Source organism: Danio rerio, chromosome 3, assembly GCF_049306965.1.
Source record: "Danio rerio strain Tuebingen ecotype United States chromosome 3, GRCz12tu, whole genome shotgun sequence".
NCBI lineage: Eukaryota > Metazoa > Chordata > Actinopteri > Cypriniformes > Danionidae > Danio > Danio rerio.
In genome coordinates, this window is record NC_133178.1 from 3,950,001 (window position 1) to 3,967,469 (window position 17,469).

General features: G+C 41.4%; 1 protein-coding gene across 5 annotated transcripts in view; it reads right to left on the reverse strand.

The window, feature by feature from the left end:
* The window catches only part of si:ch211-106h11.1, a 27,345-nt gene extending 10,416 nt beyond the window's left edge, over positions 1-16,929 (reverse strand). Inside the window, exons 1-5 of one of the 5 annotated variants that reach the window (XM_073943862.1) lie at positions 16,542-16,929; positions 12,715-12,868; positions 9,169-9,714; positions 6,954-7,256; positions 2,721-2,971 (exon numbers count right to left, since the gene is read on the reverse strand). In XM_073943862.1, the coding sequence (XP_073799963.1) occupies positions 2,721-2,971; positions 6,954-7,256; positions 9,169-9,714 (1,100 nt within the window). In that variant the 5' untranslated portion in view covers positions 12,715-12,868; positions 16,542-16,929. Of the gene's footprint in view, positions 1-2,720; positions 2,972-6,953; positions 7,257-9,168; positions 9,718-12,714; positions 13,040-16,541 lie in introns of those variants that run through there. The other 4 variants (XM_009299096.5, XM_073943865.1, XM_073943863.1 and 1 more) reach the window with 4 other exon arrangements.
* Positions 16,930-17,469: the final 540 nt, after the last annotated feature.

Here is a 17,469-nt window from a genome sequence, read left to right on the forward strand (position 1 = left end):
ATAATTCCCGAGAAAAACTACTCAATTACAGTAGTTTGATTATTTGTAATTAAGCCTTTTACAGTTTCTTATTGCTCTTAAACAAAAAAGTTTGTTCTTGAATTGCGTTTGAAGTTCTTCAGTACACTCAGCAGGATCACTTAATACTCACTCATGGAGACTACAGACTACAGCAGCGCTGCTCAACCCTGTTCTTGGAGATGCACCTTCCTGCAGAGTTCAGCTCCAACCCTGACCAAACACACCTGAATCAATTAATTAGGACCAGGGCTTTACATTAACACCCGCCAACCCGCCAAATGCGGGTAGATCTCAGCTTTGCGGGTTAGACAGACACCTCCACTAGCCACTTTGGCTGGTTGAAAATAATTTTTAAATTAGGGTTTTCTTAAAAGCAGAGTTCGACTATAAGAATGACCCAATATGCGTGCAAATGTTATCTTAGAATGGAGAAACAGCACGACTAACAAAAAAAAAATTGCATTCGCGCGAGCAGAAGAAAGCAGATGAATACCGAATGAGAGGATAATCACTGGCGCTAACAGCTGATGTGATGCGCGCGACTGTTTTAAGCGCGTGCGCGCTCCTGTTTGCTTACTTGATGCACGCGTGCCTCGAACTCAACTGTGATCGGATCTCTTTCAAATAGTCAGGCAAAAAAGTAATGCTAATGCACCCACAGACACAGTCTTGCTGCATTCAAGAGCTCCAAATATGTCTTTTTGTAAGCAGCACCGCTTGCTTTCGCTTTGAACAGATTAATTGGCCTTAACCGTGTGATCATCCCTATCACACAGTATGTTTTTCACCTGCTTTCTTTTGCTTACGGTTATTTTTGTTTATATGACTTGATTATCATTTTTTTACAACAACATTTGCTTTAGTATGAGATTAACTCTCTATTTATGTGTAGTTAACTGATCTGAGAGACCTTTAGCGAGGACAGATTACTGTGCATATTTTTGAAACATGACAATAATTATTTTTATTTAGTTAATTGTTTTTCTTTGGTTTTTTAAGAGAAATGTTTTGTTAAATAATAAGTATACAGCTATATTTATATTGTTTTGACACATTTAAAATTTGTGGCTAAGAAATAATTTTTGTTTGGTGTGGTCAGAGATAAATTAGGTAAATCCTTCGTTTTGAGTTCTAAAAAAGTGAGGTGAAATAAAAAATAATTGCAGTATAACACTGTGAAACCATGACCCATTCACTCATGCACGACACACAAAATGTGAAATAAATGAGGAGGCATGTGGACATAACACAAAATCTAAATCAAGTAATTTTAGCATGTCAAAGTCATTTATGCGTATAAAAATATTTTCCCATCAACAAAATTGTGGCTAGTGAAAATGCAGAGTGGCTAGTAACATTGGAAAACTACTAGCCACAGTGGCTGGTGATCAAAAAAGTTAATGTAAAGCCCTGATTAGGAGCTATACAGCACTTGTTAATAGGGTATATCCACACAGACTTTTAGTTTACAGTCAGCCAGCCCAATCGCTTGTCTTGCCATTACAAAATCACAATGCTTAAGATCTGATTTCTTAAAGAGTAAGTGATCTTCACTGCCTGATTAATATTTAGACAGGAAGCACTGCATTAAACTTCTTTAAAAGTTGTTCCATGCCATGTCTTTCAAATATGAAAATGGATTCTACCGCAGTATTTTCAATGGAGTTTCTGCCCTCGCCTGATGCTACTGACGGCGCTAGCATTGACATGGTCTTTCATCTCGTTTTATGCTTGAACAACTAAATGAATGCTTAAGTCTGTTTAACTGATGGTATTTTAATTACATTACAACATCGATGCCATAATAGAAACCTTACCGTACGTTCACACCGAAAGCGGCGAGAGCGTCCAAGGTCGCTCTGGCCGCCCTGGCGACAACGCTCTCTGCCTTCAGCTCCTGCGGCGAGAGCGTCAAAACTCGCTACATTGATCTTATATTTAAAGGAGCCGTTGCAGCATTATCAGTTACATTCCTGCATAAAACATGTTTCCAGCGTGAAAATGTTGCGCACTTCTTATCAAATTCATACAACAATGGAAGATCAAGTTGCGTGTGGTGTGGCTTTGCTCTATTTATCCAATATGTGTCCATATGTCTGAAATAGCAGCAGTACTGTTTTGTACTGTCACATCGCGTGAGATTCCTGCTTTTTAAGATAAACATATATAACATTAATGAACATCAGTAACTCGCCAGTAACTTATTTAATGTTCCTGTAGGAAAAAATTGTAAATAATTGGAAATCCGGCGACCGCAATAATCAAACCCTTGGGAACAACTGTGGTCGGAACCAAAGTTCACAGGTCTGTGTTCTCTGAACTGCTATCAATCGATGGACGTCTTCATTCTGATTGCTTGCCGCCGAACCGCGTCATAGCTCATTACCATAAAGTTGACTCCATTTCAACTCTCCTCGACGCTCACGCCGGCGAAGACGCACCGCGCTGCTCCTCGCCGCCTTTCGCCGCCGGCTCTCATTGAAAATGAATGACTTCCGGCTACTTTGACGCTCTCGCCGCTTTCGGTGTGAAAATACGGTCATGAAATAAAAAATCGGTTTATCGGTGGCTGTGCACATAGACCATTGGGTCTGATATGGGTTGCAACTGAACTCTGCAGGGAGGTAGATCTCCACGAACAGAGTTGGTCACCGCTGGACTACACACTACACAATCCTCTGTTCTGAGGTCAGCCGTACTTGTGTAAGATCCAGAAGAGTGCGTAGATGGCCAGCAGGCCGAACAGAAAGAGCAGCGAGACGTAGGCCTGCATGAGCTGCCGCAGGACAGAGGACAGCGGGTGACTGCACTGGAACTCACTGTAGCCGATCAGAGCGTCGGAGTGAGGCCGGCAGACGTGACTGAAGGAGATGCAGCTCAGCAGAGGAGTGGTGTAGCTCACGATCATCACAAACTTCAGCACTTTGAACACCGTCTGCGCCGTGTACACCTACAGGAAGAGATGACAGGATTTGGGTGAACTGGACTCATTCTGTGCCATTTTTAATAGTCCTTTATGACTTTAGTCCCATGGTACACTCTAATGCCTAGTTCAGACTGCGTGATTTAAGCCCCGATTTTGGCTCGCCGACAGGTTTTGAGAAATCGCCGACAAATGCCTGAAATCACAGGCAAATCGCTGCTCGTGCACGAGAGTGACAATCACACAGTATGAACGATCAAAGACGCGATCTGAGAGAATCGCCGATGAGTCGTCTATGCCTGCGAGATATTTGGCGTGCTGAATATCTGGAGCTGTCGACGATTCAAATTATGGCGCGTGAATTGAGTTTTGACTGAAAATAACATCAGCGATCGCCTACAGCCAATGAGAGAGCGGCATTCACTTGCCAGTGTGTGTGTGTGTGTATACCTGCTGCAAGCCAGCGGGAGGCTAGGGGAGAAGTTAAAAGCGCTCATTTTCGGTTTATTTGGACCCACGAAATGGAGGAAAAACTAGTGGAGGTTTGACAGGACTCAGGAGCAACCGTGTCTGTTTAACGTTTCATACAGAAAGAAATTAGTTTATTATTAATGTTGAGGAGAAATGGCTAATTCCCTTTAAACCCAGGTGAGCAAATATGAACATGTTCTACCCCATTAAAGGCTTCTTACTCGTTATGTAGTTAATAACAAAAGATATACGACATGTTTTTGGCTGTGAGACGTAGTTTGGACGAAGTTGTCAGTGATTCTTCCTATAGTAAAGTCATGCAATGTGAAAGTCCCTGTCGCCAATCCATCTTGCAGTGTAAACAAAGCAGCGACGAAACGCCAGCCCAGATAGTCATGCAGTGTGAAAACATCTGTGACACAACTACTTTGAAAACTTCTGAACTCGGCATTACCCCGGCTTACACAATTTTTGACAACGAGAAAAAATCAGTCACTTGAGAAAAACTGTTTTTGACACCCTAAAAATGTTAAATTACCAATTCTTAGTTGTGGAAATGTTAGGATTTAGTTTCCAGAACGTTCTTGCAGTGTTTTGATATTTAATTAATTTGTTTTGGAAAGTTCTCCTAACAGAAATCGAAAGTTATTCTAACAATAAGGGACTGTAATGGGAACACTTTTTCCCAATGCTATATTAAAGGTCCTGTAAAATTAAAATAAAGTTAATATACAGGTTAATGTATCTATAAACTAGTGTGCTCTAAAATCCTTTTTCTAATTCCACACAAACACAGCAAAACAAGAGATAAATCTTTGATGAGGAGCCACTCCACCTTTAAAGTCAGCAAAAAAAAAGTTAAGATGGTCTCTTTGTCCCACATTGTGACGTACATCCAATTGAAATGGTCCAGAACTGAGAAATAAAAGGGGAGGACAGTGCATGATTTAGTTTTTTGGTAACTGATTAGCGGTTGTTGCTAGAACAGATACGTTTGCGGCCGGAAGTTAACCAGAAATATTTCTATTATTTATTAAATTTCATATTTGTTGTATTTTAATAACGTCTACCCCCACCCCAACCCTAAACCCAACCCTCACAGCAATGTAAAAACAGTTGTTGTACCGAATATTAGTTATCTTATCTATTAAATTACCCAATAAAATGTATTTTTTAACGCCTACCCCCAACCCTAAACCCAACCCTCACAGTACTGAAAAAATAATAATTATTGTTATACAGTGTCATAAAAAATGCTGCTTTATTAATGTGCATATCGCACTTCCGGCCGGCCGCATATCCGATCTAGACTTTACCCTGATTAGCTGAGTGGGAGATTGGGGGTTGCTAACAAAATTGAGAAATATTGACAAATGGACGAAAGCAGGCCAGAAATGAGACATACACTGATAGCCCTACCCTAAATGACTAATACTGCTGCCCTAACTGACTAAAAGCCTCACCATAAATGACTGATAACTCCATCCACAGGACTGATAGCCCCAACCTAAAAAAGTGATGGCTCAGCTCTAAATGATTGATAGCCACACCCTAAATGACTGACAGCCCCGACCTAAACAACTGATTACCCTGCCCTAAAGGACTTATAGCCCCACCCTAAATGACTGATAGATCCACCCTAAAGGACTGATAGTCCTGCCCTGAAGGGCTGACAGCCCTGACCTATACGACTGATAGCCACCGCCCTAAATGACTGACAGCCGCAATTTAAACAATTGATAGCCCCGCCCTAAAGCAATGACAGCCCTGACGTAAACAGCTGATAGCCCTTCTCTAAAGGACTGATAAACACGCCCTAAACGACTGATTGCCCCACCCTTAAGGACTGACAGCCCCTAACTAAACAACTGATAGCCCCGCCCTAAAGGATTGAAAGTTCCAATCTAATTGACTGATAGCTCCACCCTAAAGGACTGATAGCCTCGCCCTAAAAAATTGACAGCCCCAACCTAAACATCTCATAGCCCCAGCCTAAAGATGAATAGATCCGCCTTAAGGATTGATAGCCACACCCTAAAGGACTGACAGTCTCGACCTAAACGACTGATAGGCCCACCCTAAAGAACTGATAAATCCGCCCTAAAGGACTGATAGTCCTGCCCTAAAAGACTAACAGCCCTGACCAATATGACTGATAGCCACACCCTAAAGGACTGATAGCCCCACCCTAAATGACTGATAGCCCCACCCTAAAGGAATAATAGCCATGCTTTAAAGGTCTGATAGCATCACCCTAAAGGACTCACAGTCCTGACCTAAAGGTCTGATAGCCCCACCCTAAAAAACTGATAGATCTGCCTTAAAAGACTAATAGTCCTGCCCTAAAGAACGTACAGCCCTGACCTATAATACTGATAGCCCCTGCCCTAAAGCACTGATAGCCACACCCTTAAAGACTGATAGCCCCGCCCTAAAGCACTGACAGCCCCAACCTAAACAACTTATAGCCCTGCCCTAAAGAACTGATAGACCCACCCTAAAGGACTAATAGCCCCACCCTAAAGGAATAATAGCCATGCTTTAAAGGTCTGATAGCATCACCCTAAAGGACTCACAGTCCTGCCCTAAAGGTCTGACAGCCCCAACCTAAACAACTGATAGATCTGCCTTAAAGGACTAATAGTCCTGCCCTAAAGAACGGACAGCCCTGACCTATAATACTGATAGCCCCTGCCCTAAAGCACTGATAGCCACACCCTTAAAGACTGATAGCCCCGCCCTAAAGCACTGACAGCCCCAACCTAAACAACTGATAGCCCTGCCCTAAAGAACTCATAGACCCACCCTAAAGGACTAATAGCCCTGCCCTAAAGAATGGACAGCCCTGACCTATAATACTGATAGCCCCTGCCCTAAAGCACTGATAGCCACACCCTTAAAGACTGATAGCCCCGCCCTAAAGCACTGACAGCCCCAACCTAAAGAACTGATAGCCCTGCCCTAAAGAACTGATAGACCCACCCTAAAGGACTGATAGCCCCACCCTAAAGGACTGATAGCCCCACCCTAAAGGAATAATAGCCATGCTTTAAAGGTCTGATAGCATCACCCTAAAGGACTCACAGTCCTACCCTAAAGGACTCACAGTCCTGCCCTAAAGGTCTGACAGCCCCAACCTAAACAACTGATAGCCCCACCCTAAAGAACTGATAGATCTGCCTTAAAGGACTAATCGTCCTGCCCTAAAGAACGGACAGCCCTGACCTATACGACTGATAGCCCCTGCCCTAAAGCACTGATAGCCACACCCTAAAAGACTGATATCTCCCCCCCCCCCCCCCTTCACCCCAAGAAAAACGTATACATCCATTATAACAAGCACTACTATATACATACAAAAATCTTTTTTTATTTGATGCCAACTTTAAAAAATATACTTTCACAATTAGCTGCAACTGCACATTTCAAACAGAGATGGCGACAAAGAGGTAAAACAAACACACTAAAAACTCTTTAATGAGAATATTTATTCAAAATTGAGAGTAATAAAATGTATTAAAATAATTTAATTTGTTACCTTATAGATGACATCTGAACTCTCGCAGTGAGCTCGAAACCTGCGCACTCTCTCGAACAGCGCTCTGGCCTGCTCTCTGTCACTGCGGTCCAGCGTGGCGCCTGGTCTGGAGCGGTCCGGACTGACTTGCACCGCATGGACAGGCTCTGTGAGTGAGCGAGTGGAGAACGCTGAGCAATGGGACACTGTGGAGGGACATGGAGACGGCTGTGTGGTTGTGGATGCAGTGTCAATTCCTGCCAGCAGAGGGCTGTCCGTTCCCGAGTCCAAACTCGACTTGCGCATTTTGTACGATGAAGCTACCTAGACATATTCAACAATTCAATATATTGAAATAATGAACATGCACAATATTAGTATAGTGAACACGTCAAAATACAGTGAAGTATTATTTATTCTTTAAAGTTTGCCAGGAAGTGCAAAACAATATTAAAAATTGTAAAACACTTATACAAAGCTCGCGACAAATTTATATTTTGGAAAACATTTTTACCTGTCATGAGACACAATTACACAGGAAATACTATTTTACCAAGGAGAATAAAAATTTACATTTTAGAAAACGCAAAACACTTTTAAGTCCCGAAACAAATTTACAATTACAGATTCCTTACGGAAAGGGAGTATATATATATATATATATATATATATATATAAATATACACAAAATAAAGCAATACGTATTTTAAGGATATTATACCTGTTAAAGTAATCTTTTTTGCAGCTTACATCAACTTTGACCAACACATTTCACAACATTATACTGGAAATATGTTCCCGAGGCTACATTTTTACAAAACCTCAAAAATTTATTTAATTAATTAATTAATTTATTATCTATGACTAGTTTCTATATACCCAGGCTCTATATACATTTCTGATGATTGTTAAATACGTCCAAGCAGCTACGTTTTTGTTTGCAGTTTTCGCGAATCCACCAGAGGGCGCTGTGTACACCATTTGAGATCTCAAATTTCTCTCGCGAGTGCCATTCGCGCCTGCTGTTCTCACGTAAATCCACCAGAGGCTGCTGTCGGCTGACTGTTTGACTGACTGACTGACCGATCGACTGAGCCACCCTCCTTCTTCCCTAAAACCAACCAATAGTATTTTCGAAAGCACAGATTGACCCGCCCACCCACTTCCCTAAACCCAACAGAAAATTTGAAAAAGCAATCCAGAAAAAGAAAAGCCATCGCCTGATTTTTAACACGTTTTCAGATTTGACCACATTCTCACCATGTTATTAACTTGTCTATTTTATTTTTTGGATTTTGTTTTTGTCCTACTTTCTGGAACCGTTCTTTGCCGGACTTGAACCCCATTGTCACCTCCTCTCTGCGTCTCAAGTCCACTAACGTACATGGTGAGCTAACTGGACAAACTGGTAAGTGCGAAAAGGAACGGCATCAGACCACCACATACCGTTTATTTTAAAAACAAAATGCAGCCATATCTACGTACTTCTGGCTACATAATTTGCGATCTCCAGAAACGGATATAGGGCTAAATTTTCAGAATGAGTCTTACTTGATAGTGATAGAAATCAGGTAAAAAAGCAATGTGAATGTGGTAAAACTACACAGCGGCTATGCACTTTTCTCTTCTTGTTTGCATTTGAAAACACTATTGGTTGGGTTTAAGGAAGGATGCAAGTCAGTCTATTTACGTGATAGGATGTGTCAATTGCATGTATGAGAAATCGTACCCTGCTGAAAAATCCAGCCTAAACCAGCCTAGGCTGGTTGGCTGGTTTTAGCTGGTCGACCAGGCGGGTTTTAGAGGGGTTTTGGCCACTTCCAGGCTGGTTTCCAGCCATTTCCAGCCTGGTCTTAGCTGGTCAGGCTGGGAGATGACCAGTTAAAACCAGCTTGACCAGCCTAGCCAAGCTGGGAGTCCAGCCAAAACCAGCTATATCCAGCTTAAACCAGGCTGGTCAAGCTGGTTTTAGCTGGATTTGGCTGGTCATTTTCCAGCCTACCCAGCTAAGACCAGGCTGGAAATAGCTGGAAACCAGCCTGGAAATGGCCAAAACCCCTCTAACACCAGCCTGGTCGACCAGCTAAAACCAGCCAACCAGCCTAGGCTGGTTTAAGCTGGATTTTTCAGCAGGGGTAGCCCAGTAACGCATTTGAGATTTACAAAAATGTACATAGCGTCCTCTAGTGGATTTGTCAACACAAGCTGCAACAAATCGATAAAGGCATGAGCCTACCTGAGCTTTAGGTTGCACCACTGGCTCCGCCTCGGAGAAGCGAGTGTCCAGTTTGGCGGTATGCGACAGCGCTCTGGTCGTCCATGGCGATTCGCAACATTTGGCAAGAAGTGACAGGAAGTGCTCGATACGAGCGGAAGTGAGCGGGAAGTGGAACCAGAAGCAGCCGCTGGCCAGCAGAACCAGTGTATGGAGCAGCGTGACGTACGGTAGGAAGCGCGAGTACCAGGGCAGCGCTTCATGATAGCAAACCTGGCTAATGTAGCTGTACTGCTGGAAGTCCAGGTTGGTACGTCGCCCCCTTGCGGATGTGCTTGTAAAGGCAGTTTCAGGGATGGGATCAATGGTGGAGGTGTGGTTAGTGGGGAACGAGTGCACAGGAACACACACTACTCCGTCCCGGGACAGCAGGAGAGTCCCGGCGAGGATGGACACCATTAGCATTAGCACTAGCAGGTAGTCCATGAAGACCTCCCACCATGGTTTTAGGAGCTTATAGCTGCCCTGACGCTCGCCACCCGACCACAGCTCAGACAGAGCAAACATCTTCTGTCAGAGAGAGAGACACAACATCATTATCCATCAGTTGAGCACTTTAACACACACAGCAAGTTCTGCAACAAGATAATCTCACTTGTTATAGCATGAATGTGCACTGAAACACACTATCAATATGCTGTGGTTTTGTTGATGGTGCTAGGTTGTTACTTTGGTGTTCTGTCCTGTGCTAGTACGTGGCTATGTGGTTGCTAGGGTGTTACAATGTTGCTAGGTTGTGGTTTTGATGTTCTGTTTGGTTGGTAGTTCATTGGTGTTAGTGGTGGTAGCATGCATGTGCACAGATAAGTGCCCTTCATAAATAAAAAAAAGTCCCCCCTGGTGTTCAGATAGCGACCGTCACCCAACCACCTACTCCCCCAAACCCCCACCTACCCTCCAGCCCACTCTTCAGTTAGCGACTGTCAACTAGCCAACCCCACTCCAAACACAACCCCCCACCTCTTCCATTGCTCTGTGGTTGTTAAGGTGCTCGTGTGTTTCTAGGTTGCTGATTTCACATTCTGTATGACTGTGAGTGCATATGTGGTTGCTAGGTTGTTAGTGTGTTTCTAGGTTGTTAGTTGAATGTTCTGTATGATTGTGAGTGCAGTGCTATGTGGTTGCCATGGTGTTAGTGTGTTGCTTAGGGTGTAGATTTAACATTCTGTATGGTTATGAGTGCATTGCTATGTGGTTGCTAGGTTGTCAGTGTGTTGCTAGGGTGTTGATTTAACATTCTGTATGGTTATGAGTGCAGTGCTATGTGGTTGCTAGGTTGTCAGTGTGTTGCTAGGGTGTTGATTTGACATTGCTTATGGTTGTGAATACATTGCTTTGTGGTTGCTAGGGTGTTAGTGTGTTGCTAGGTTGCTGATTTAATGTTCTATATGGCTGAACTGCTATGTTGTTGCTAAGGTGCAAGTGTGTTGCTATGTTGCTGATTTGACATTCTGTATAGTTATGTGTGCATTGTTATGTGGTTACTAAGGTCCAAGTGTGTTGCTGGGTTGCTGATTTAGCATTTTCATTCTTGTAAGTGCATTGCTAAGTGGTTGCTAAGGTGCAAGTGTGTTGCTAGGTTGCTGATTTGACATTCTGTATGGCTGTGAGTGCATTATTATGTGGTTGCTAAGGTGCAAGTGTGTTGCTAGGTTGCTGATTTGACATTATCTATGACTGTGAGTGCATATGTGGTTGTTAGGTTGTTAGTGTGTTGCTAGGTTGTTAGATTAATGTTCTCTGTGGTTGTAAGTGCATTGCTATGTGGTTGCTATGTTGTTAGTGTGTTGCTAGGGTGTTGATTTGGCATTCTGTATGGTTGTGAGTGCGTTGCTATGTGGTTGCTAGGTTGTTAATGTGATGCTAGGGTGTTGATTTGGCATTCTGTATGGTTGTGAGTGCATTGCTATGTGGTTGCTATGGTGTTAATGTGTTGCTTAAGGTGTAGATTTGACATTACTTATGGTTGTGAATACATTGCTTTGTGGTTGCTAGGGTGTTAGTGTGTTGCTAGGTTGCTGATTTGATGTTGTGTATAGTTGTGGGTGAATTGCTATGTTGTTGATAGGGTCCAAGTGTGTTGCTAGGTTGCTGATTTGACATTCTGTATAGTTATGTGGGCATTGCTATGTGGTTGCTAAGGTCCCAGTGTGTTGCTAGGTTGCTGATTTAGCATTTTTTATAATTGCGAGCGCATTGGTATGTGGTTGCTAAGGTGCAGGTGTGTTGCTAGGTTGCTGGTTTGACATTTTCAATGACTGTGAGTGCATATGTGGTTGTTAGTTTGTTAGTGTGTTTCTAGGTTGTTAGATTAATGTTATGAGTGCATTATGGTTGTGAGTGCATTGCTATGTGGTTGCTAGGATGTCAGTGTGTTGCTAGGGTGTTGATTTGGCATTCTGTATAGTTATGTGGGCATTGCTATGTGGTTGCTAAGGTCCAAGTGTGTTGCTAGGTTGCTGATTTGACATTTTTTATGATTGCGAGCGCATTGGTATGTGGTTGCTAAGGTGCAAGTGTGTTGCTAGGTTGCTGATTTGACATTCTCAATGACTGTGAGTGCATATGTGGTTGTTAGGTTGTTAGTGTGTTTCTAGGTTATTATATTAATGTTCTGTATGGTTGTGAGTGCATTGCCATGTGGTTGCTAGGTTTTCAGTGTTTTGCTAGGGTGTTGATTTGGCATTCTGTATGGTTGTGAGTGCATTGCTATGTGGTTGCAAGGTTGTTAGTATGTTGCTAGGGTGTTGATTTGGCATTCTGTATGGTTGTGAGCGGTTTGCTATATGGTGTTAAGGTATTAGTGTGTTCTCATACAGTTGCTTCAATGTGCTTAGTAGATATTTACTTGCTTACTGATAGTATTCCGGCATCCAGACATGAATCAGTGCTCAGTAAGTTACTTCAAAAAAGTAACTAACTACTAATTACACAATTAAAATTGCATTTAAATAAATGTTCCAATGACTTTATCTGAAAAGCACCTCATATGATCAGTAAGTGACTTAATTACTTTACTAAATGCTAAAAATCCACATAAATCCCAATGCACAGACAATAGAAATTAAATCTGAGTTAAACAAAAATTAATACAATTAAAACCCTCCATGTATAAAAAAAAAAACGGTTTCAAATTAACCACTTTTTTAACTAATTACACCCAACATTAATATAAATCCATGCCTTTTATGTCTGTATGTCAGTAAAATAGCGCCTCTAAACTCTCAAGCAACATTAGACTTAATTTGAGGGACAAATCCCCCTTTTATAGCCATAGTACTAGTGACTTCACAAACATATGTAAAAGAACACCAAGCTATAAGAAGTGTCAGTGTATCCACTATAGTCTAATAAATGTCACTTAACACAAACTGAACTGTTTTACATCCAAACACTATTAAAGCATTCAAATGCATTTAGGTTTAATGACAGTCAGCAGAACTCATAAGCAACATATAACTAGTAACACAAATCCTGCACGCAAAAATAAAAAGATAATGTACTCACAGTGCTGAACTGAAAATGCCAAGGTTTTCAACTGCATTCATCCTTGGACAGCCTGACGTACACAGCTCCGGTGCGGGCCGGTTTGCTCAGTGTTTTGGCCCTGGCTGCAGACACACTGGGGCCCCAGAAGCTGCTTTGAAGTCTCCATGGTGACCTAAACACACAAAGGCCGCATTGACATCATGTTATGCCAGAGAGAGGCTGGATTTGTTAGTAATTCCCAACATTAAGCAGCATGAAATTATCAAATGCACTGATTTATTTACTAACTATGCACATGAAAGATTGATCAAAACATTGAGAGAAAACTATAAGAGTGCAATGCAGCGTAAGAGCAGCAGGTGGCGCTAAATACTCAACATGATCAAGTGAGCTTGGTCTGTGTTAAGCCTTTTATTTGACTACTAAAAAAACTTTTGTTTGAGCTTACCGTCAGAGCTACTGCAATGATTTATCACTTGTAAAAACGCATAATGTCAACCAAAAGGGCGCTCTTGGAAAGCTGTTTATTCTGGAAACCCTGCTGTAGTTGTGCAGGAAAGCCCCGTTTCCCCTCAATATTATTATTAGTTCACACATTTGCAGTGCTGGGGATTTACAGTAAGACACTTGTCAGATTGAGACTGCAGTTATTGTCACTCCACGATAACAGCCAAATGATGAAATCCTCTGACAAGTTTGCAAAGGATTTTAAATTAAAGTATATATTTAATATTCATTATTCATAACAATAGAGTTAAATAGATTTTTATAGGAGTTCAAGTTCGTCATTCCAATCTCAAGCTCATAAAATTAAATTATTATATTAAATGTTCACTTAACTCCTGAAGTCCACTATAATCTCAGCTGTTTTGAGCATGTTCAGCTCCTGGTTGTTGTGACTGTACCTGACAGCCAGCTCCTTAACCTTCTGACATGGCAGCAACTCAATGCATTTAGGTACAGTGCATCCGGAAAGTATTCATGGCTCTTTACTCTTTCCGCATTTGTTTATGTTACAGCCTTATTCCAAAATGAATTCAATTCATTGATTTCCTCAACATTCTACACACAATCCCCCATAATGAGAATGTGAAAGAGTTGTTGCAAATTTTGACCCGTTCCTCTTTGCAGTACCTCTTAAGCTCTATCAGGTTGGATGGGGAGTGACGGTGTACAGCCTTTTTCAGATCTCTCCAGAGATGTTCTATAGGATTTAAGTCTGGGCTCTGGCTGGGCCACTCAATGACATTCACTGTGCTGTTGTGAAGCCACTCCATTGATATGTTGGCGGTGTGCTTTGGGTCATTGTCCTGCTGGAAGATGAACCGTCGCCCCAGTCTGAGGTCAAGAGCACTCTGAAGCAGGTTTTCATTCAGGATGTGTCTGTACATTACTGCATTCATCTTTCCCTCTATCCTGACTAGTCTTCCTGCTCCTGCTGCTGAAAAACATCCCCACAGCATGATGCCAAAACCACCATGCTTCACTGTAGGGATGCTGTTAGCCTAGAGCGCTGCCTGCTTTTCTCCAAATGTAACGCCTGGCATTCACTCCAAAGAGTTCAATTTTTGTCTCATCAGAGCAGAGAGCTTTGTTTCTTATGATCTGAGAGTTCTTCAGATGCCTTTTGGAAAATTCCAGGCGGGGAGTGTCTTCCGTCTGGCAAATCTACCATACAGGACTGGTTGGTGGATTGCTGCACAGATGGTTGTCCTTCTGTAAGGTTCTCCTCTCGCCACAGAAGAGCGCTGGAGCTCAGACAGAGTGACCATCGGGTTATTGATCACCTCCCTGACTAAGGCCCTTCTCCCCCGATCACTCAGCTTAGATGGCCAGCCAGCTCTAGAAAGAGTTCTGGGGCCTCATGTATCAACGCTGCGTACGCACAAAAACTTTGCGTACGCCAGGTTTCACGCTCAGAATCGCTCACGTTTGGATTTACTAACAATGAACTGAACGTGGGAATGTGCGCAGGTTCACGGCAGCTTTCTGGCAGGCGTACGCACATTTTTTGTGCGTGTGTGTTTTATTTCCATTGACGACTCCTAGAGGCAGTTGTGTTAAATTCTTTTCTACAAAGTGTCTGATCCTTGCAATGGCAGCTGTATGAGACGGGTTCATATAGTAGGTATGTAAGATTTCCATACCATACAGTTGACCAGCTAAACATTAAAGCACAATTTGCAGCGGTCGCCTGTTTTCCCAATGTAATCTGAGCGATCTACCGCACACACATTGCTATAAAGACACTATCTGAAGATGAATTTGCATGCGTGAATCAGAAACATTTCCAATCAATAAATGTGCAAATAAAATATGATGCACAAACTTATTGATAATTCCTACTTGTCTTTATCATGATAAATAGTGGGCAAAATCTGATATGTAGCGGGGAAAAAATAAAGAATTCATTAAACGCTGGATTCGAGCCGAGTTTATGCTCGAACATGTCAGTACGTGATCACATGCTTCTTAAGAGGTGCGCCACTGAGACTGCTAAGGGTTTTGCAACATTTTTCAGTTATAAACCACATTATATCTTTTTTAAATGCACTCAGTGCGATGTTCAGACCCAACTGTGTTAACTGCATCAGCTAAACTCTCCCACTCTATTTTTTTCTTTTGTTGTTGATTCCGGAGAACAAACTTGCAAATAACACCGCTTTTCTCCAGTCTACCTCCGAAAGCAGCACCTCCAATTCACATTCTGTTCAAAGTTTCTCTTTTTGCTTGATTTTGCCGTTGCTTTTTCATTGGGTTTTGCCATTAGCATAGTCATTAGCATATTCATACGGGGGAGGAGGCAGGGAGGGGTTTTGTGCTCGTGCATGTTGCGCTCAGTTTCACGTTCATTCAGATGTACAAAAGAATATGCGTGAGATTCGGCGTACGCAGTGTTTCATACATCTGAATTTTTTTCTGCGTACGCACATTTACAGCTTTGTGCGTACGCAATGTTTTAGTAAGATTTCCACGCAAGTCTTCGTACATGAGGCCCCTGGTGCTTCAAACATCTTCCACTGACTGATGATGGGGGCCGCTGTGCTCACTGGAACTTTCAGAGCAGCAGAAATGTTTCTGTACCCTTCCCCAGCCTTGTGCCTCGAGACAATCCTGTCTCGGAGATCTACAGACAATTCCTTTGTCTTCATGCTTGGTTTGTGCTTTGACATGCACTGTCAACCCTGGGACCTTATATAGACAGGGGTATGCCTTTTCAGATCATGTCCAGTCAGCTGAATTGACCACAGGTGAACTTCAATGAAGCTGCCGAAACATCTCTAGAATGATCAGTGGAAACTGAATGTAGCTTTTACACACATATATATATATATATATATATATATATATATATATATATATATATATATATACATATATATATATATATATATATATATATATATATATATATATATATATATATATATATATATATATATATATATATATATATATATATATATATATATAAATAAATTTGCAACAATTTTAAAACCCCCTTTACCACATTGTCATTATGGGGGACTGTGTGTAGAATGTTGAGGAAATCAATTAATTAAATAAATTTTGGAAAAAGGCTGTAACATAAAAAATGTAGAGAAGGTGAAGCGATATCAATACTTTTCAGATGAACTGCATGTCATACGCGTAATTTGCATATTTATTTTCTATGCATCAGACAAGGGGTTACTTTTGATGTAGACTTTCAGTGACGGACGTGAAATATCTGAGATAATCCAATAATACTGAATAATAACCAGAAGATGCATGGGTTTGTAATGAGATGACAGTAGAGAGTAATTTTACAGCGGTGCGTTTTCTCGTATTTATTCTCGTTTTACCGTGAGAAATGCTCTGCACAGTGCGCTGCTCGTCCATCTCGAACCCCCTTGGACGTGTGGTTTCACACCTCTCGAGTAAATCTGCCCTAAATACACACAGGGTGTGTTTGTGTGAATGGAGACACGCCCTCCTGCAGTCCACTGCCACTGTGGCTTTATAAGACGAGCAGGCTAATCTGAAAAAAAGCACAAACCCACCGATTACAGGCAGATTTTGAGAGATATTAAGTTACTTCATTTGCATTCAAAACTGTTACAGGACCAAAACCATTGGCTAACATGATTCTTGTATTGTCATGTAATTAAAAATCACAGATCTCCTTTTTAAATACATATTTTCTATGGGATGCGGTACAATATTGGATTTGTGCATATACGTTAGATCAGTACCAAAGCTAAAACTGGAACTAATCTAATAAAAAACTTATGATCAAACTCCAAAAATGTATACGCCTAAATTAATATATTGTGAAAAATGTTAATAAAATTTAAAATATCACCCATTTACCACAAACAATAAACTATATGTGTGTATGCAGTGGTGTGAGAAAGTGTGTGCCCTATTGATATATATATATTTTTTTTTTTTTTTTTTTGCATGTTTGTCACACTGTAATGTTTCACATCCTCAAACAAATTGAAGTACTATTCATGCGTCAAATAAATGCATCATGCAGTTTTTAAATTTAGGGTTTAATTTATAAAAAGCTTTTATTATAATGTCAAAATTATAGGTGGGCATAGATATTTTTTTAATCTCGATTAATCTCACTGTAATCTTGAAATGAATCTAGAATTATCTAGATTAAAATGGCTCATTTGAATTCTGCCGAAGGCATTCAGAATATGTGTGCTACCCAAATAACAAGTCTTTGAGAACGGGTTTCTCAAGCCAGGTGGCGCATTAGAGCAGGGGCTTATCTCCTGT